Raw genomic sequence first — 22443 nt, 5'->3', positions numbered from 1 at the left:
ATTAATGAGGTGGCTGCTGTCACATGCAACAGACCATCTACGGAATGCCTTTTGCGATGGACACTAGAAAATCCCTTAAAAAAAATTGGACTTCTAGCCATGGTTTAAAATTTCGGTTTCAGTACCGGTTTCGGACACTGAAAATTTGAAATTTCTACTAAAATTTCGACCGAAATTCTGAAATTTCGGAATTTCGGTCAAAATTTGGTAATAATTTAAAAAGCTTATTTAATTCATTCCAAAATTTCGGAACAAAATTTTGTAACATTTCTTTTTTTTTAAAATAACATTTTCTCGAAATTTCGGACTGAAATTCTCGAAATTCAAAATTTTTGAAATTTTGGCCGAAATTCGAAATTTCGCCAAATTTCGGTTTCGGTTTCGGTTTCAGTCCCCAAGTCAAAATTTAAAACCAAGCTTCTACCCAAGGTTTTTAAATTTCGGTTTCAGTACCTATTTTGGATGATTTCGGTCCGAAATTCGGTATAAAGCTTCGAAATTTGGGACTGAAATTTCAAATTTTTAGACTGAAATTCCGAAATTTAGGCCGAAATTTTGTAACATTTTTATTTTTTTTAAAAGCCATTTTCTCAAAATTTCAGTTCCGAAATTTAAAACCATGCTTCTAGCTCACACAACATATAAATTCTCGCACAAAAATACAGAGAAATCAAGATGGCTACTGATGTTGGCACAACCATGTTTTGATAATTGCAATAAGTCAGCTTGTCTTTTATTATTTAAACAGCTGACAAAAGGTTATTACAGTTCCCAAAAAGCTATCACAGCCCAATTAAAAACGAAAAGAGAAGCTGAGTTTGTGCAATTATAAAAACATAATAGTGCCAATATCAGTAGCCATAAGGATTTGTAACCAAAGTAATCTGAATGTTTTGCCACTTTCTTTAAATGTTTGGCATTGAGAAGATTTGGATCGAATTGAGTATCATGTCATTCAAATTTTGGCCACTCTGTAGAATACATTACCTAAATATGTAGAAACTTATAGTTTTCAATAATTCTAGTTTGATATGAGAATTGGATGCAGCATGCCATTGAGAATATAGAACTTGGTTTCTGTTGCCTTCTTCAAAAAAAAAGAATATAGAACTTGGTCACTATGAGTTGAGAAATTTGCATTGTTGTTAATTTTAGTTTGATATTAAGGATTTGAAATACTGAATTTCATGTGAATTGGATCACTGCAGAATTTCAAAGCATTTGATTGTTATGGATTTAGTACTTCTTTTTCTTCTTTCCTTAAATTCCTTTTCATTTTAGTTATTTTAATATTAGTATTCAAAATTTACATATCCCTGAAAATAGCATTATGCTGACTGTTGCATCATTGACATTGTCGAAATTGAATGCTTAGGGTTATTCCATGATACAATTATTTATTATTTCTGTTTTTTAATAAGTGCCCAGTTTTGATTTAGTCGAAAATCTGGCAAACTATTCAGAGGTTTTAAAACTGTTTGGACCCTTATCTTGAGGGCTGATTAAGATCTCTCTGCTTCCAAAAATGGCGTCCTTTTCGGTCGAGGAGTTTGTAGGGGATGGAGTTCTCAAAGAACTTGTTCCAAAGCTTTTGGCAGAAGGTTGGGATGATGTACCTACCTTGAAGATGATGAATTCACAAGATATGGATATGATGAAGATGACTCAGCACCAAAAGGTCATTTTGCACTCAAAACATTTGTTTGAATTTGGGCATTTGAATATGACCATCTTAACTTGATGGAACAGTTTCTTTAATTCCTTATCAAAATAGACTTTCCCCATTTGTTTTTGTCAAAGATGGTTTGTGATTTGTTCTATTATGATTTTTATTCTTCTGATTTTTTTTTTTCACTTTTCAAAGATGTCATATGAGGGTGATTTTATTCTTTGATGGGATGGTTTCTATCTATCACCTCCTTAGAATGAAAATGAAACTTTCCATGATTGATTTATCTTGGTATTATCCTATTTTGTTTCAGGCTTTCATCAGGGATAAAATGAATTTCTTTCTCAATTGTTATGTTGCTGCTTGTTTTCTCTTCTTTGCATTCATATGTTGAACATGATAGTCTTTCTTGATAAAAACAGTTTCAGCCTTCAACTTGTAGGTCAACACTGTTGAGAAAATCCGTTGGGCAAATTTTGATCCATGCACAAAGAAACAGAAAAGTAAAATAGAAACAAGCCACAAGATGCACACCAAGATTTTATGTGGTTTGAAGTATGCCCACATGTACGGGCGAGAAGATGATCTTCAACTATAAGAAAGAAAATAATACAAGGATTACAATGGATTATAGCCCCAAATCCACAAACCGCAAACCTTACTCTTTCTTCTCAACCAAAACCATACACAAGAGAAACCTGAGAATTTTCGATTCTCGGGTTATGGCCTATCACATGGACGCTTTGGATCATCCTATTATCATGTGGGAATAAAAAAAAAACGGGTGACGTGCAGGTCCACTTGGCTCGTACAGGTGGTGTCCGGGTTCACCAAATTGTGACCAATAAAATTCTGGGTCATTTATGACCCGGCCCGTACCACTCGTTTGCCGGGTCTAGTGCCTAGAAAATCTTCTTCATGGGATGATGCTGCCTCTTCCATCTGTAGAGGTTTAAAATGGACTACACTGCATAAAAAACCCTACTACTATTGAGAATTTTCTAGGCACGCCTATCGATGTTGGGGACCAACAAATGAATGGTTTGGATCACCCAAACAATTTGGCCCGGATGCATTAATTTTAGAAAATCTCGAGGGCTTGTGAGAGCTTTATTAATTTCTCTCGCCATCTTGCGGAGATTTTCCCGATTGCTGCCGAGAAAGTCTCGAGGTCAGTTCTTTAAATGCGAAAGCAACGGTTTTAACTAGGCCAACACGAAAGTCTGGAGCTCGTGCCGCGTGCCACTTCGAGAGTTGAAATACGAGATATCGTCCCCTCTTACAAGGCATCCGCTCACGTGACTATCACTACACTCTGACGTCACTCCTTCTCAAAGTAACGCGTGTTAGACCAAAGTGCTCGAGACGCGATTTGAACTAGAAAAGTGAGATATTCAGGTTACAAAGTTACAAACCTACAATTAGGGAAGTGATATATTCGCCCCTTTTTTCACTTGAGACAACCTCCTCTAGCCGAAAAAGGGGCGAATATATCATTTTCTTTATAATAAATGCCTCCACGGTTGGTCAAAAATAACGCAAACAAGAGAAAAGTACAGAATGGCGAGGAATTACGGATTTGGGGCACCTTTTCAAACAAGAATGAAACATGAGCGATTCTTCAAAACCGGGTGGTTAAAAGACCTTGATACCCTTTTAACATCATCAGGACCAAGAATGAGTCCTCGTATGTTGGTCCTCATCATTCACCTTTTCAGTATTTTACTATTTTCTTTTGGAGAGCAAATCTCTTGTATTTAATGCATGAGACCACATTTACGTTTGGCGCACTGCACAAGGCTTCTTTTCGTTCGTTTCAATGAGTATTTGAACAAAAAGAAGCTTGGGTTCGTTTGGATCATGGCTATCGAAAATACTGCAGACGGAGGGATGCTTGACATGTCGTAAAAAAACTTTTTCGAACTGTGGCGCCTTTATTGACAGCTGGTTTGGGTCGGATTTGAAATTTCCTTTTGAGCCCAGAGTCCCCTGGGTTCGTTTAAATCTTGGTCGTCACCAATATGCATAGATGGTCGGATCCACGACACGTGGACATCAATATGGAACAATGACGTCTTCTAATAATACCGCCTCTTTGTATGAGATTCCGTTGGCGTTCCCCATTATTTACGCCAGCGTACCCATTATTTTCGCCGACGTATCCCTGAATTCCGCCAGCGTACACCCTATTTCTGCTTACACCTTATTTCTGTCGGCGTACCCCTTAATATTCCGGAGGTGTACTCTAGAATCTGGCGACATACTCGATACGTTTGGAACACATGTTTGAACCTAGATAATCCGGTGGCGTACTTGATATCTTTGAATGATGGGTGTTTCTTGAATCCGGCGTACTTGATATTCCGGAGGCGTACTCTAGAATCCGGTTGCATTCTCAACCAAAAGAGACGTGAGAAATAATAAAATATTCAATAACGTCGCCATTCTAAGCCAAAAGAGATGTATTCAATAACGTTACCATTATAAGCCAAAGAGAAAGTAAGGACCAAAAGAAAAGTGAAAAGATTCTAAGTCAAAAGAGACGTATTCAATGACGTTACCGTTCTAAGCCAAAAGAGAAGTGAGAAAAGATTCTAATCCAAAAGAGACGTATTCAATAACGTTACCGTTATAAGCCAAAAGAGAAATGAGGAATACAAGAGAAATGAAAAGATTCTAAGCCAAAAGAGACGTATTTTAAGCCAAAAGAGAAGTGAGGACCAAAAGAGAAGTGAAAAGATTCTAAGCCAAAAGAAATGTATTCAATAATGTTACTGTTCTAAGCCAAAAGAGTAGTTAATTTAATAGGATTTGGCCATAACAATTAGATCATTCGAACATGATTAGAAATTATATTCTAAGATTTTAAATCGTGTCGGACAAAACTTACACATAGCCATAGAACATCCTAGATTAGATCGGGGACTGCTAATGGATAAAGCTTCGTATTACAAATAAAGAGCACTTATAGAGACTATTTTAATCCTATAAAATTCATAACCAAAACTATTTTCCCTCCTTTTGAACAAAAGCAGTGCCGTGTCACTCGAGTCTTTCTCTCTATCTTCTTTATTCTCTCTATCTTCTTTATTCTCTCTCAATTCTTTCCTTGATTGAACTATAATCAGTTAAATATTAACCTAACCCTAAAGGCAAGATGCTTTTATACAGTCCAAATTATTATTTTTATATATAAGAATTATTTTACTTATTCAAACTTTAGACTAGTCACAAATATGAGAGTGATTTGATAGAATAAAATGACAATATTTTGATAATGGCCCGAACTCTCCTTGTCTTTTATTATTTAACTGGCTGCCTAGAGTTTTTTGGGAATTGTAATAGCCTTTTTTTTATGGGTAATTGTAATAGCCTTTAACAACGGGTTAAACATTAAAAAACAAAACGAGTTCTGCGCATCATCAAAACAGTGCAGTCAGGTGCGGAGCCAGGAATTTACACTTGGAGGGGCCAGACTAATTTACACTGGCCTCCATTGGTCATTGGGGGGCCATGGCCATTAAACTAACCAGGTAGGCACGCATGCATGTATTCACCTGTCGTGAAGCATAAAAGGGATTTTGCAAGTCATTGGGCGCGGGGGCATAACCCCCCTCATGCTATATGTGCCTCCGCCCCTGAGTGCAGTGCCAATATCAATAGCCCACGATAATAGTGACACTGTATCCTATTTTTTTCCTCAAATTTTTATTGATAACGTAGTTAGAAACGTACAACACTTTGATTAAGGGAGATGATATTTTCACCCTAGTACGCATTCAGCCGAGGGCGATGGCACTTGAAAGGAAAGGAGAACAATCGCCCCCCTTAATTTTTTGGGGAAAAAAAATATACCTTTATTTTTTAATATTTTTTTATACTTACCCCCTTTTAAAATAATATGCCCCCGTTTCCAATCATCCCTAAGATAAAAAAAATTACTATAATTTTTGCTCCCCTTGTGCAAAATTTATGGCATCCCCCCTGCATTCAGCCCCTTATAACAAGAACGGTGGGCAACTTTAACTCTTTTTGACGTCAAATCATGTAAAAAGGGGGCGAATGCGTACTGCAGAGGGGTGAAAAAATCATCTACCTTGATTAATGATTTAATGGTATAAGTCCTGAACCAGACACTTAAAGTGGATCCGATAACGCTATGATAAATGATCCGACTGATGAGAGGATCCGAATAATCATGACCCAAACTCAGGTAAATCCGATAGGTGCAATTTTCTGGTATTTTTCTTATAGGGGAAGTGATAAATTCGCACCCCATGTGAGATAATTCGCACCCCTTAAAACATGAAATGTGGCGGATAAGGCTCCCGCTTTTATTATTGTGACGAGGGTTTTTTCGTAGTTCTGAGTTGAAATCAGGGCATTTTAACTTTCAACATAACATAACTCGTTTTTTGTATAAAGCATCCTACGCCACCTTTCGTCTTCTTTACACTCTGAGTCCCTTCTTATTAATCAAAGGAAGTAGAGATCACATAATTACTCAATCTCCGTTTTTCCAAAGGTAAAACCCTAATCTCATTTTCGCTTCTCCAGATCTTTTCCAAACCTCAAATTTTGAATTTTGCTCCATCTTTTTCTCTTCTTTCTCTCCCGATTCGGCTAAGAAATAGTTAGAATTCGTTCATTTTGGTAATTAGGGTTGATTTTACTTTCATATGGTACTTTCCGAGGTTCTGAATGAGTTCTATTTAGCTTGAAATCTTTTGATTTTTCTAGGAGGGCTAACAGGAAAAAATTTCATCTTTTTAAATAGTTTAGTTAATTAATAAGGCTTTTCTATCCTCATTATTTCTGTAATGTTTTTGAGATTGCTATTCATTTGATCCTTAACAAAATGCAAAGTTAATGACTTAAGCTAGTATCAAAATGTTATACAGGTGATTCTTACTCCTTATTTCATTATATGTGAGATGGATCAAAATATTCAGGAATATCAAACTTATTTTGGTTCATCTTGAGAAAATAGTAACACACCAATTCAAGTATTTTTGTTTTTGGACATAGCCTCATGGGTCTGATCAAAATTTTTTTTTTGGGGGTGAGTGGGTGGGGGTGATGGGATTGATACAACTCCTAAAAAGCTATCAACAGCCTATCAGAAAGTGTCTAATGAGATAGGGAGTGTCATTATCAAAACAAGTGTGTAGAAATATCATTTCTCAGTTCAGTTTCTGTTATTCAGTTTATGGTCACTTTACATTCTGCGAGTTTTTCTTGAGACGACGTCTGGTTTCAATGTATTCAGTATATACACAAATTGTATGTTGTGTAGCGACCATAAACGATTAGTTTCAGTGATTGATTAGCTTCGCTGACTTAAAATTGATCTTTATCACTTGCTTCCTAAATAATGTCATTGTAGTGTTCTTTAATGAATTACTCCCTCTGTCTATTTGCAGTTGCTAGCATGTCAATTGTGCGAATGATTTCCAATCTTTATGGTCATAATATAATCCATTTCCATAAATTTCATGATGAAACTCACTTTGTTAGGCCTCTCATAGGATAGATTGTTCCTGATTGTTTTAATCAATTATGATTCTTTTGACTTATTGAATTAAAGTTTAGCAATTCATTTCATGAAGGTATATGGATTTAGTGTTTCTAATATGTTATTAATTGATGTTTGTGTGAATTGGATTGAAACAGGGACTCATTTATAGTAAATTCTGATCGGTCATCAGAATTCTATTTGGTGGCCATTTGGAAAGATATGGTCTTTGAGAATTTGTAACTGTACACAATGGGAGATTGTGATGGAAACCATTTGAACTCACCGTTGCTGAAAAGCTTGGATGAAGGAAATTACATATTTTCCGGGAAAGGCTATGGGTTGTATGGGATCGTCGGTGCAATTATTCTTGGCCTTAGTATACCTTTATTTCTGTCCTCAGTATTCAGCAGTAAGAAAAAGGTTAAACAAAGAGGAGTGCCAGTAGAGGTTGGTGGTGAGGAAGGTTTTACAGTGCGTAATGCGAGATTTCCCACATTGGTTGAATTTCCTTGGGAAGGGGTTACAACTATGGCTGCTCTTTTTGAGCAGTCTTGCAGAAAACATGCAGAGGATCGTTTTCTTGGATCAAGGAAGCTCATTAGCAGGGAACTATTGACAGCTAGCGATGGGAGGAACCTTGAGAAGCTGCACCTGGGGGAGTATGAGTGGCAAACTTATGGAGAAACATTTGTGCGTGCTTGCAACTTCATTTCTGGTCTAGTCAAGCTGGGTCATAATGTGGATAGCCGCTCTGCAATTTTTGCTGAAACCAGGGCAGAGTGGTTCACTGCTCTTCAGGTGGTCTTGTCGATCTTTCTATTGGATTAAAATAACATTCTTGTTTATGTTTGTTTTTTGAATCTGTTTGATATGTATAAAGATGTTAGTTTTGTTTAAGTGACATGCTTAGTTATTTGTTTATGTACGTTTGTGCCAAATGACAGATTATGTCGCTTGAATAGTTTTTGTTGCAACCTTTTCTCCCTCCTATTTTGTTGGATGCTTTAATGACGATCTCGTATAGACTGAAACTATCAATTACTCCAAAAGCTTAAGCTGTTGGAGATGGCGTTACTTAATCTTTTATACCTTAGCACTCCCCTTCACGTGTGGCCCCTCTTTTTAGGGTTGGCCTACACGTGGCACATGTGGCCCCTCTTTTGGGTTGGCCATTACATGTGAATTTTTAATATCAAGGAGTTTTGAACTCAGGACCTTTTGCTCTGATACCATGTGAAACAACCAATTACTCCAAAAGCTTAAGCTGTTGGAGAAGGTGTTATTTGATCTTTCATACTTTAACAGACTGACAGCAAGAAGAAACAGTTGCAACAGAAACTATTCAAGCAACATAATCCTGATATAGGTGAAGGATTGCTGTCAGTCTTATACTGCACATTATACTGATGATATTTGTTTTCCAACCTCTAGCATTGGTTTCTAGTGTTTTTTAGTTGCATCCAATGTTTAAAAAATCAAATCTAGGACATGTACTATACACGATATTTGCATCAAATGCAATGCACAGTTCTGGGAGATTGTATCAGCAATATGCTATGCTATCTGTAGGGTATGATGACCTGCTGATATGTTGCATATTCAGTGGATAATGATCATTTGATCTAGATCCACATTTTACAGTATGTTTTTTACCATCATATTGTGATGTTAAGGATAAAGTTCTCACACGTGAATCTTTCTTGTTAAAATTAGGAGTTCAAAACAGTATTTACAATGGCTTTTGAGGCATAGCTTTGCCTCATGCCTCAAGGTGAGATGCGCCTCACTTACGCAGCTTGCTTACAAAATGTCGTGTAGTAGGTGGGTGATAAGATTTGTATCCTTTCTGAGAGACGGAATACCCAAGGAAAACACATGAAAGCTTTGGGATCTAGCTTAGTATGGGAAGGACCAAGAATATTAACATAACATGTGCATCCAAATACCTCCGGGGAACAAGAAAAAGAGAACGATCAGAAAATCTTGAGGAGATTCATTCCAATTAGAAGAGCCCACTCCATCTCCAACAAATGTTTGTTCTTTCTCTCGGCCACCACATTTTGTTGAGAAGTTCTAGCATGATGTATGATTTTCTTTCCCATTTTCATCACAAATGGATTTCAATCCAAAGCAATATTCCTCTTCATTGTCCGAACTAAGAACTTTGATTCCTTGAGAAACTAAGGATCATAGCATGATTTGTTTTCAAAAATGGAATATACTTCATCGTTATTACACATCAAAGAAACCCATGTACTTCTAGTGCAAATGTAATCATCCACAAATGTGATGAAGTAACTATATCTCATTCCAAAAGTAATAGGAATGGGTCCCAACACATCAGAATACACAAAAGAAAAAGGGAGCAGAGTTTTTGTTAGCATGTTATCGGCCCCATGTTGGTCTCATCGGTCCCATATCAATCGTATCGGCTGATATACCTTGCATATCGGTTGTATCAACCAATATACTAAGATTTTCTGTGAGCCCTTATACAGGGATTCATATTGTATCAGACCCTCCTAATACGGATCTGTATTGGCTGATACCATGCCGCAAAATTTCAAACCAGATGAGGATGCATCTGCGTATTTTAGGTGCTTATGTAAACTTTGAATCTTCAGGTAGCACTGTTGAATCCATGAATCCTAATTTTTAAGATTCTCAAGTTTGACAGTACATGTTCATATTGCATTCTGACAGCCCTACCTGTACCTGTTCAAAATAGATTTGATATCGCGTTACAGATTGACCAAAGAAGGATGTCACAGCCCTTTCTAATAAAGGTGGTGGGTGTTTTTTTTAGGGTGTGTGTTTGGGGGTGGGGGGGATGGCAGATTGTATTGAATCAAACTGCAATTGTATCATTTTTCTCCTCACATTTTATGATGTGATGGATGAATGGTACCATATAGAGCTGTATTTCATATTTCTAACTATAATATTTAGTTTTAAAAATCATAGTTACTGTTTATTCATGCTAACTAATTTCTTTTTATCCACTTGCTATGGTTTAACTAATTTCTTATAGGGTATCCTTCAGGGCCTCATCTCCAACTATGGCTTTTCTCATTCATCTGGAAATGTATAAGAGAGTGCTAAGTCTCATCTTTTTGTAAATGAGTAGGAATTTGTACATGCCAAGTTAACAGATTTGTTTCCTTGATTTCGTTTTCTTGAAGAAGATAATGATTTAGTAAGAAAAAATATTACAGATTTACATCAAACAGCAGAGATTTATGTACTTGTTTTCTGATGTCAGGGATGTTTCCGTCAAAACATTACAGTTGTTACAATCTATGCTTCTCTCGGAGAGGATGCTCTTGTTCACTCACTCAACGAGGTGGGAACTTCTATCCATGTCCAATTATATTGCTTGTATGTTTCAATTTGGTATGCTATCCTTGAACTTTGGTATTACTTAGGATGTTACTGCAGAACCAATCACTTTTCTATTCAAAACTATAGAAAGCATTTCTATTTGTATTTATACATAAGAATGAGTGATCTAGACCTCTGTAATATTGCGGGCAACTTGTTTCAATAGTTTAGTATGTCACTCATTTTAACCGAAATTTCCTGGCTTTCCTTTGTCGTTCTCTGCAAATGCTAGAAACAGCTCTCCACAGTACAGATATTGTAGTTTTCTCTCTTGCCCTCGAGAATGATAGCCTTTTGGCTGCAAAAAAGGTCTGTATGTTTTCTATGTTTATCATGTAATCGAATACAGCATACCTCTCGTGTATGGGTTTCAGCTTGTTTAGTGGTACGTACAACCCAAGGGGTGCACATAACCATGCTAACTGTACCTCTATGTCCTGGTTTTGTGTAACATATTTTTTTCTGTTCTAAATTAGATTCATTAATTTGATGAATCACTGCATGTGAAGTATTTCATTATCCTGTTTTTCCTTATGCCATGGCTAATCTGATCCATAACTCTTATTTGGCAGACCAAAGTATCTACTTTGATCTGTGATTCCAAGCAATTGAAAAGAATAGCTGGAATAAGCTCAAGATTAGAGACAGTAAAGCAGCTTGTTTACTTTGAAGATGATGGAATTACAATTGATCCTGATTTCTCCTCTAATATGAGCCATTGGAAAATAGCTTCTTTTTCTGAAGTCGAAAGGCTTGGGAAAGAAAATCCTGCTCATCCAAGACTACCTGCCAAAGATGATATTGCTGTCATTATGTATACCAGTGGCAGCACTGGGCTACCTAAGGTCTGCTCCATTTGTTTCTTCCCTTATCTTTCACAAACTATTGTTTATTGATCTCTAGCACATATAAATGGCCCAGAAACTTGGCTAGTTACATTTTTTTTTCCTTTTCTTTCTTCTTTCTTCTTTTTCTTTTTTCCTCTTTTTTTTTTTTTTTTGGGGGGGGGGGGGGAGAGGTCGCTATTCGTCAAGGGGCCCAGCATATGAATGGTTTGGGTCATCAAATTGATTGGTGGCACCCATTACTGTTTCTTGTTGAAACTTTTCCAAGGAAAAATACTTGTGGACACCATCTAAGGGTCGCATGGTGCTTCCATGAGGTCCTTTCCAGGTTGAGTGTCGGACCTTATTGCTTGGATCCTATTTCACTGTTAAGTTGTCCAAGAGAATTACATTATCATTATTTCAATTGTTACATTTGCAGGCCTCTAATAAGGAAAAGGGGGACGTGTGTGGTTGTTAAACATATTTTCACCTATGGCATTATGTCCATGGTTTTAAATTTCGGTTTCGGCTAAAATTTCGGACTTATTAGAAACCGAAATTTCAGCCGAAATCCTGAAATTTCGGGCAAAATTTGGTATTAACGTACGAAATCCCGTATTTTTTGGGATGTTGAAATTCTTTAAGGGAATAAAAAATTAATATTCTATTATAAATTTCGACGAAATTCCCGAAATTTTTGAAAATTCGAACGAAATTTGGTAAATTTCTGGAATTTCGATTTCTGTACGTTTCGGTTTCGTTCCCCACCGAAATCTCGGATTTTGGTCGAAATTTAAAACCATGATTTTGTCTTCATATGAACACGAACACACACTTGCAATTCCACTGATGTTTAGTTATATCTCTTTGCTTGTCTACTTAATAGTTCCCGTTTGTTGCTGGTGAGCTTGCATTTTGCAAGCTTTTTGTGCACATTATAATTTTTTGCCTTGGCTGGCATGCCCGAGCTCAGATCAAACCCGTTTGGTTGCACAAAAACTTGGCAGGCGTTGGACTTTGGCTTGGATGCTCACAATCCATTCCATGTTTGGTTGCCAAAATACTAATAGCATTGTGCTCCCCTTTGACTCCCTTGGATGTCTCCCATGCAATAATTACATGTCCGGTGAGGTGGCTTCCTTGTCCCCTCCTTATGACTTTTAAACCAAATTCTTCCAAGAGCAAGGAATCTTGCTTGAATTTTCTAGGGAATGATGCTCTCTCTCTCTCTCTCTTCTCTCCCTATATTGGTAATGACACCTCCTACTTATTCTCCTACTCTCCGAGTGTATGTCGCGCAACCAAACACTACTCACACTATTCTCCGAGGTTTTTTCAGACAAATCAAATGCTTGTCTCCTCCCTTTTAAATTCTTATTCCACTACTCTCCGAGCCACCCCCACACAACCAAACATAGCCTGAAAATGTGCTTTGCTTTCTTTGTCTCTTTCCATTCTTTAAGGACAAGTAGATATGTTTTCATACTTTCATGGCTCAAGTTGCATGCTTCCTCCCACTCCCTAATATGTGTCATTGTTTATTCTGCAGGGAGTCCTTATGACTCATGGAAACATTGTGGCAACTGCAGCCGCAGTTATGACTATCATTCCTGGCTTAGGCAGCAATGATGTTTACTTGGCATACTTGCCCCTAGCTCATGTTTTAGAACTAGCAGCGGAGGTTATCTTACTCGAACCCTTCTTGTACTAATTTAAAAGCATAAACATTTATTTCTAAATAAATTCAGTGAATGAATATTCTTTGGTTGTCCAGTCTATTATGTTATCCTCAGGTTGTGCAATAGGTTATGGTTCGCCTTTGACTTTATCTGATTCATCAAATAAGATCAAGAAAGGAACCCAAGGAGATGCTCCTGTGTTAAAGCCAACCCTTATGGCAGCTGTTCCGGCTATTATGGATCGTGTTCGAGATGGTGTGATGAAAAAGGTTTGAATTGGCATGCCATAGATTAATGAGCTTCACATTTGCTTTTAGTACCTTTCTACTTTGAATATAAGTATAAATGAGCGTGGATGTTATCCGTTCACTCTGTCAGAACTTATTTTCTTAATCTGTAGGTTGAGGAGAAGGGTGGAATATCCAAGAAGCTTTTTAATATTGGATATAAACGTAGACTTGCAGCTATTGAAGGAAGTTGGTTTGGAGCGTGGGGGCTAGAATCAACTTTATGGGATGCAATTGTTTTCAGGAGGATACGCTCTGTTCTTGGAGGACATATACGTTTCATTCTTAGTGGCGGAGCTCCTTTATCTAGAGACACACAAAGGTTCATCAATATATGCATGGGGTAATCATTTATTTTTATTATTTTATGAAGATACTCGTGAATATTCAACTTTGTTAGACTTTATTTTGATAATACTGAGTTATGTTGGAGTGTTTCTGAGGTCAATAAGGCATGTTAGGTTCTAATGACTTAGCTGTGTGGAACTATGAATTATAGTGTTACATGCATTCACCTTCATCACTGGTGTCACATTTAGAGCATTCCCCATTTTTCAACATACTGAAATTCCAGTTTCCAGGCTCTGGAAATGTTTGTAAAGAATAGTGGCAAAATAGTAAAAAAAATTAAAAATATGAATACTGCACATTCTTTTTTATGAGAAGTTTCAAAACTTTTAGAATTGTAATCAAGCTCCATAAATTCAATTAGAGATTATCTCTGAAAGAGGTATGGTTAAGCTCACATGAACAGCATTAGATATCACACCCCCGCCCCCCCACCAAAAAAAAAAAAAAAAAAAAAAAAAAAAAACACCACCACAGAGAGAGAGAGAGAGAGACCCACGGCCAAAAGAGTCCCTCGATTGATCTGCTCTGAAACCTTAAACTTGAAATCTGGGGGAAAATTGAAGAATTCTACTATTATCCTTGTTAGACAAATATAAACAATAGAAACACTTGGAAACATTTGTGAAGGTGATGATATGAACCATTACAATAACAAAGAGATGAATATTTATGAATGGAAGTGTTAAAGTTGGGTTGAGCCTCTAGCTCAGTTGGTTAAGGCTTTGTCCTCCGACCTTGAGGTCAGAGGTTCAATCCAGCTTACCTACCAAAAAAACTTAAAGTTGAGGGTAGATCACCCAACACACTTCGTATGGAGAGATTAGAGAATATGAGAGAAAAAAGAAAAAAAGGGAGGAAAAGTAGGAGAAATGGAAATGTTGAGAGTGAATACTCCAACCCCATGTCCCACTCATTCATTTATAATAATCACTTGACAGTAATTACATAACATACCATTAGGGTCATCCAATGGTGGGTCTTGTTATACTAAAGTAAAAGGCAAACAATAACGCTGACATATAAATATGATGAGGCTTATGCTAAATTAACTCTCTAACAAAAAAAAAAAAAAACAACTGGACATTATTACAATGAACTTGAGGTTTCAGTTGCTGACTCAAGACCTAAATAGTGTGGCCTACTACACTCTTCAGATGAGAGGAATGAGAATGAAACAATGTATGCTCTGGTTATAGCCACATATGATAAACACATTGAACAAAACTTGATGGTAATCAAACCTTTAAACATTTCGGCTTTGACATTCGAGCAACTACTAGTGTCTATGTATGTGCCATATAATTGGACTTGATATAACCAGGAAGGGTGTTCTGAGATCATCAAAGAATTCCTACAGGCATGAAGAGCGTTAGGATAAACAACGTAGCATATTGTGAAATCAAAAGATGCAAATCACATTCCAGCATGTTAGGTTTTCCAACTCTGACGGGATCGCTTAGCACGAGCAGGTGTTGATAGAGATATTTGGAGATCTTTGACTACCTCCCCCCTTGAGTTTTTCTTTGGTTTTGCTTAGCTTTGTTCTTTAGTTGCTTGGTTTTCCCTTTGTAGTGAGCATCTCGGTCATGCTTTTGCTTTCTTTTTCATTAATAAAATATTCTATCATTCAAAAAAAAAGAGATGTGTATCATATACTTGAGCTACAAACATGAAAACCTTAAGTGAACAATAGAAAGCTGATTGTGAAGTCCAAACTGCGTACCACTAGTTGTTAAAATGTTCATAAATTGATACAGGGCCAAACAATTCGACAGTTGGCAGTACATAATGAGCAATCATATTACTAAATTAACTAGATTTAGTCAGAAATTAAATTCATTTATTTTATTGAAATAATTGACGCAAGTTTTTTCACCAAACTTTGGTATGACATTCCATCCTTCAGTTCTCGAATAGGTCAAGGATATGGCTTAACTGAGACATGTGCTGGGGCAGCTTTCACTGAGTGGGATGACATGACTGTGGGTCGTGTGGGCCCACCTCTTCCCTGTTGCTACATCAAGGTATCCCCTCTTTTACCATTAAAAACAAGGTATCTCCTCTTTTTTGGGGGGAAATTGTTACATTTATAATTATATGTTGGTGGCTGATATGGTTCTAGCAAGTAAAATAATCAGTCTCTCTTTTCGTAGAGAATCAGGTGATGTTATATTGCTTATCTAGAATGTAACACTCATGTTACATTTCTCTTTATATGTTGGTGGTTGATATGGTTCTAGCAAGTAAAAACTTCAGTCTCTCTTTTAAGCGAGAATCAGGTGATGTTATATTGCTTATCTTGGATGTGGTTGAGGGCCTTCTCCTCAGTAATCAGCTTACTCCAAGAGAAATGCTTGTTTTCAAATGTTCTTCTATTTTTCTTGCTCCATAATCGTAGGATTTTATGATTGGAAGACCTTACCAATCTTGAATCAACAAAATTCAGCAGTTGTTAATCGATCTGTTTTTTTTTTTTTTTTAATATTGATGTAATTTTGTTTTAATTGCACATAATATGGCTGCTATTTGGATTATTAAATTTTGAGGAATTTGGAAATTTGTTCCCATCGTTAATTAGTCTCAGTGGCATCAATGTTAGATATTGTGTTTACATGATTTGTTATTTGAGCATCCATAATAGGATTTGCCCTTCAGTATTTGGTATCAGAGTATCCTTGTAGGATTTTTGTCCTCCATCATTCGGTATCAGAGCCCTGTTAAATTTTTTGTTTTGATTAAAGAATAAATACTGAGTTTTGGTATATCAAACCCTCGTAGTGTATTGGTTCTTGGTTACGATTTTTTTTGGGGGAATAGTTAAATTATAAATATAAGAGCATCCATAGTAGGATCTGTCTTGCATAATCTGGTGTCAGAGTATCCATAGGAGGATTCGTCGTACATTATTTGGTATCTGAGTCATGCCTCCAAGAAAGGCATCTAATCTAAGGCAATTGAAGATGGTCCACAAAGTTCTACCTTTGATGTGTTTAGGAAAGTTATATGACAGCAAGAGGAATTGATCAGACAACGTCTCGACAGAAAGGAAGGCTAGTTCGACAAATTGGGGAGGTTTTTGGCCACCACAATGTAGCCAAGAATTACTGTGGATGCTAGGCATGCCCAAATATATAATGTCTATGATTGCATGCCACATACTACTTGAGAGACCATGGCAGTTTGGCAAGAGTGTTATTCATTATGGGAGAAGCAACGTTTACAAACTTAGCATGAATGGTAGAAATTTACTTTGATGCCATCTGAGAGTGACTCCAATGCAGAAAAGGGAAACATTATGTGCCTTTCCAGGCATTAGTTCAAAGATGGGCTAAAAGAGGACTTAGTAGTCCTAGTGCTTGTCTCTAAGGGTGGAATTTTAGGATAACGAAACACATCATATCTGCCTGCACATGTACAGAGTGTTGGAGGAATACCGTAATGTATTTCCAGAGTTTGTCTTCATTTCTACTAGCCATGTGCATGCGCAGTGTACAACATCATATTGACTTAACGCATGATGCTAACTTACTAAACCACTCATACCAGGATGTTGCCTTAGGAGCGTGAGGAGTTGAGGATGTTAGGATAATCCCTAATCATAGATGTGGCCATGCAAGATCAATGGTCCAGATCACATGGTGGAGTGATCAGGGTTGGCAGTTGGCATGAGAAGGTATTTACTACCAATAGTGATTTGGGAATGGGTTGGGCAGTGGATAGGCTTGATGAGGTGTCTCATCCCCTCACCCATTCCCTTCATAAATAGAACACATTGGTCCCCTGTTCATGCACACTCTCTTGAATTGAGTTTTGGTTCGGTTGTGCAATCCACGACGAAATACCGGTGAAACTCTCCGGTCCCCATCAGCGGTGAGCGTGAAGTGAGGAGAGAAGGCTGAAGGGCAGTCCTCTAGCTCGTGTCCCTGGAACACATACTTACCGCAAGCCCAAGCCTCCACCGCCAATGGCATCCGATACGTATCCCGTTAAGTTTCAAAATTAAAGAAACTAAGGAATTGCTTCGATTTTCTCCAAGTTTGATCACCAAAGATCTATTAGAGATGCCCCTAAGGACCATGGAAATCTCACATGTGGTATCTTTGGCCTTCTCTCCTCACTTTACCCTCACCGGTGATGGGGACCAGAGAGTTTCGCTGGTATATCACCATGGATTGCACAACCAAATCAAAACTCAACTCAAGGAGTGTGCATGAGCGGGGGGACCAATGGGTTCTATTTATAGAGGGAATGGGGGAGAGAATGAGACCCCTCATCAAGCCTATCCACTGCCCAACCCATTCCCAAATTACTATTGGTAGTAAATACCTTCCCATGCCAACTGCCATTCACCTTATCACTCCACTATGTGATCTGGACCATTGATCGTGCATGACCACATCTATGATTAGGGATTATCCTAACAGAGGAGACATGTGAAAAAGTTGTTAGCAAAAGGTCGCATTAAAGGGGGTGCTAGCCCTTGTGCATCCCCAGCCTTACCAGTCTCAAAGAAAGATAGTTTGTGGCGTATGTGCATATATAGCGAGGCTATAAATAGGATAACGATGAAGAATTGTTTTCCTATATTGAGGTTGTATGACCTATTGACTTGTTGGATCAAGTTAGCCGAAACTCCGTGTTCTCTAAGATTGATCTTAAGAGCGATTATCATCATATTCACATATGATCTAAGGATGAGTTGCAAACAACCTGCAAAACCAAAGTAGGTTGGTCATACCGTTCAGATTTTCAAATGCACCCTGTGAGAGTGATGAATGAAGTGTTGTGACGCTTCGTAGCCATGTTTTTCGATGACATGCTCATCTACAGTACGAGGATGGAAGCTTTAGGATTTATTGGAGGTTTTGGAGGAACTACAAAGAGAAATTTTTCGCTAACCTTAAGGCACTCATGACGTCTAAGGCAATATGTCTGGTGAAGTGTCTAGTGATGGAATCAAGTTGGATGTTTCAAAAGTGCAAGCAATTGAAAAGTGGCCAGCACCTACGTCTGCTCGTGGGGTAAGATCTTTCCACAGAATCCCTAGTTTTATTAGAGATTTAGAAAAGGATTTAGTACTGTTATGGCTCCCATCACAGATTTGTTGAACATGGGACCATTTGCATGGACTCCTCAAGCTCAAGTCTCTCAAGGAGATCAAGGTGTGCCTCACCAGTGCACCTTGCTTAATTCTTTCTGTCTTTAACAAATTATCTGTGCTTGACTGTGAAGCATCATGTATTGGCGCTGGGATTGTTCTATGCCAAGAAGCCAGACCCTTTAAGAATTTTAGTGAGAAGCTATTGGGCAATGACATCATATTATTAGGCAGTGACGTAATTGTATGTATTTATTTTAATTATATTTCAACTTTGTAGTAATTTCTAATAATTTTCAGGGCATGTGAAATCCCAAATAATAAGCATACATGAGGCAGTTGTTTGTTCTTCACTATTGCGATGCATATAAAATTTTGACTCTGAAGTAATGATGATAGCCAATGAGAACCTAGAGTTTGTGGCTTTTTGCATGATATTAGAGCAGAAAAAAAGGGGGGGTATTGGAGTAACCTTTTTCCTGAGGTCTCTACATAATTTTGTTAAAGATAAGTTGACATCTTTTCAAAATTCAAACCCTTGTATTATCTTAGTGTCCTAAGATTGAGTTAGAACCTTCAGGAAATTTCATTCTCTTTCAGTTGAAACCTTAGTCATCTGGGATTTGCCTAATTACTTTGTTTATGAGTTCATCCATAACAAGTTTGCAAATTAACAACTTACGCTCCTGGTTATTTTAAAAATAAGCTCGCAGAGTGTGCTTGGAGTTTAACTAAAACCTGCTGGCTCAATACTTTCATGTTACATGAGCTGTCTAACTGTAATGAATTTTGGAACTTGGCATTTGTACAAGTTGAGGAATCCTTACAATGTTCTTCTTTTAACTCATTTTATTTTACTCTAATTACTCTCTCATATCGATTGAATTTGTCCCTCCAGTATAAAATGGTTAAATGGCTCTCTCATTTCCATTTCTTCAAAGTGCTGAGAGGATTTAACTTTATGAAGATGATGTACTGTTATTATCATAATACATGTTTTCGTCTGAATTTACAGCTTGTGTCTTGGGGAGAAGGTGGTTATATGACTTCTGACAAACCAATGCCTCGAGGAGAGATTGTAGTTGGAGGATACAGTGTAACTCCGGGTTATTTTAACAATGAAGAGAAAACGAATGAGGTGTACAAAGTAAGACTACCATCTATTTCATAACCTTAATCCTTGATTATGCCCATTACAATCCTTCACGAGTCTGTATGATATAGGTGGATGAGTGGGGGGTTCGATGGTTTTATACTGGTGACATAGGACAATTTCACCCCGATGGATGTCTTGAAATTATTGATAGAAAGAAGGATATAGTAAAACTTCAACATGGAGAGTACATTTCCCTTGGAAAGGTATATGAAACTACCCATTAATACGCAATCAAAGCTATGCATATTTTATGGAAATATTTGAATGGTTTAGTCTCCTATGCTACTACAGGTTGAGGCAGCACTGGTGACAAGCAAGTATGTGGAGAATATCATGGCTTATGCGGATCCGTTCCACAGTTATTCTGTGGCCTTGGTCGCCCCTTCACACCAGGTCCTTGAAAACTGGGCTAAAGCTAATGGGATCGAGTACAAAGATTTTGCAGATTTATGCCAGGAGGATGAAACAGTTCGTGAAGTCCAACAATCTCTTCTGAAGGTTAGTTTGGATAAAGCTTTTTTACCTTTTAATCTATGAGCAGCCTTATACAATGGAACTCTCCGCATATTATTCTGCATTTTGGCGCCTTGATTCTTTTGCCACAAAATTCTCTGTTTTGCTCAAGCTATTGTAGATAAATTCCAATCATGCATTAGATTTATAACTGAATCCCTGGTTCTCATGTATAGTACAATTTCTTGTTAAGACCATTCCAAGAACATCAGAGCTGGGATTAAAAAGCATGATATGTATTTGATTTATCAAAAAATTATTCATCGTATACTATGCATTGAGCATGATTGATGAACTTCTCTGATAAACTGATTATATGACATGTGTAGCATGTATTTTCTTTGAAAGGTTTTAGACTTGTAACTGCCTCCTTATCGTCCACAATTTTACTTGGTAGTGTACTTACATGACCATATTTTGTATTTTTGGAAGTTTGTAAGATGATTTTATGAAACGTGACATGTGCAGTCTGATATAAAATTTGATGCAATCATTTTTATGATGTAGCTTCTACAAGACAACTACCCTGTTTGTTTTAGATTATGACAACCGATTGTGGAGTCCCCAACCGATTATTGGACCGAAAATTGCACTAAATTTGAGTCCAATCGCTGGTTGGGGACTCCACAATTGGTTGTCATAATCTAAAACAAACAGGCCCTAATTCTGCAAGTAGTAAGTCTACAAATTATCAAGGATTAAAGATTCTAGTGTTCAACTAAAAGTCTGCAACACTAACACACAGTCGAGTCAAAAGCTCAAAAGCACAATTCCAAGTTACCTTAAATACGCAGAGCTGTGATTCGACTCCAATTCATCATCATCATCATCTTCGTCTTCTTATCCATCTCTTTCTCTATTGATTTCCACATCCATATCCGTATCTATATCCATGATCTAATGGGAAAAGAGTAAGGAAAAACCCAATGGGATACGACTCATAAACCATCTTAAAAAGCTTGTATAATCTATCTGTCAAGTTTTTCAAATGCTGAACTGGGTTTTTCCAGTACTCAACCTGAATTCTCGGCTTTCTAGCAGGATTTCTTGTAGCGTAGTTTTTTCTCCAGATCTATTTCTGAAGTTGTTGTGTGTGTGTGCGCGCGCGCGCGCGTGTGGTACAGGCAGCAAAAGAAGCAAAGCTTGACAAGTTTGAAATTCCAGCAAAAATCAAGTTAATGCCGGATCCATGGACACCTGAATCAGGATTGGTTACTGCCGCTTTCAAGATAAAGAGGGAGCAGTTGAAGACAAGGTTCAAAGATGAGCTCTCAAAACTCTAGAAGTGAAAGGTTCTTTGCTTCCATTCCACAACTAATCCTTGTTGAATAAATGTTTTGTAATATGTTTGGATCTGAATCACGCTAACTTCATCAAGTTGGGGCCTATACATAGGCCAGAGTTTTCATTAAAAATAATAATAATGGGGCCCACACAATTCAATGATCGAAGCCATTCATTTGTTGGGCGGATGGGCCCCTCCTTAGATAGGACCAGCCCCGAAAATCATCTACATAGGATAGGGCCCACCATTTTACACCCAATTTTGATGGGGTGGGGCCACCATCTCCACGATATCTTAACCATGCATTGGATAGGGCCCACCTTTTTTACACCTCAATGTGTGGTCCCACCCTCTCCATCAGAACCCATGCATAGGGTGGGGCCCACCACTTTACACTATCCCAAGAGAATATCACACACGGATCAGCATCTATATCCCAAGAAACTGCATAAGGAAATATCATATCCTAAGAAAATATCTGCATCTACATCCCAAGAACTCCGATAGGGATGTGTCTATGTTCTGTCTATCCGAGAGCTTCGTGAGACCACTCTTGGTGGGGCCCCACCCACATAATTTCGACAAATCTCTTATCGTAACCGTCCGTTTGTTAGACTGGAAATGAATTACTATAAGCAGCATCCCAATCTCAATGTGTAGATTGAATGGTTGGGATTGT

The 22443-nt window shown here is 37.6% G+C and overlaps 1 protein-coding gene across 1 annotated transcript; it reads left to right on the top strand.

Annotated features, from left to right (window-relative positions):
• Positions 1–6104: 6104 nt before the first annotated feature.
• LOC143856173 (long chain acyl-CoA synthetase 8-like) lies at positions 6105–21934 on the top strand. Its single transcript, XM_077366279.1, has 12 exons — positions 6105–6194; positions 7343–7985; positions 10450–10530; positions 11141–11413; positions 12945–13076; positions 13170–13343; positions 13475–13704; positions 15619–15736; positions 19826–19957; positions 20035–20169; positions 20258–20464; positions 21604–21934. The coding sequence occupies exons 2-12, from the start codon at positions 7437–7439 to the stop codon at positions 21760–21762; spliced, it is 2190 nt and encodes a 729-aa protein (XP_077222394.1). The 5' UTR covers positions 6105–6194; positions 7343–7436; the 3' UTR covers positions 21763–21934.
• The last annotated feature ends 509 nt before the right edge of the window (positions 21935–22443 follow it).

Source organism: Tasmannia lanceolata, unplaced genomic scaffold (assembly GCF_043159265.1).
Source record: "Tasmannia lanceolata isolate RefF3 unplaced genomic scaffold, GAP_Taslan_0.1 ptg000023l, whole genome shotgun sequence".
NCBI lineage: Eukaryota > Viridiplantae > Streptophyta > Magnoliopsida > Canellales > Winteraceae > Tasmannia > Tasmannia lanceolata.
Note: the sequence above shows the minus strand (reverse complement) of the source record. Positions and strands in the feature narration are given on the sequence as shown.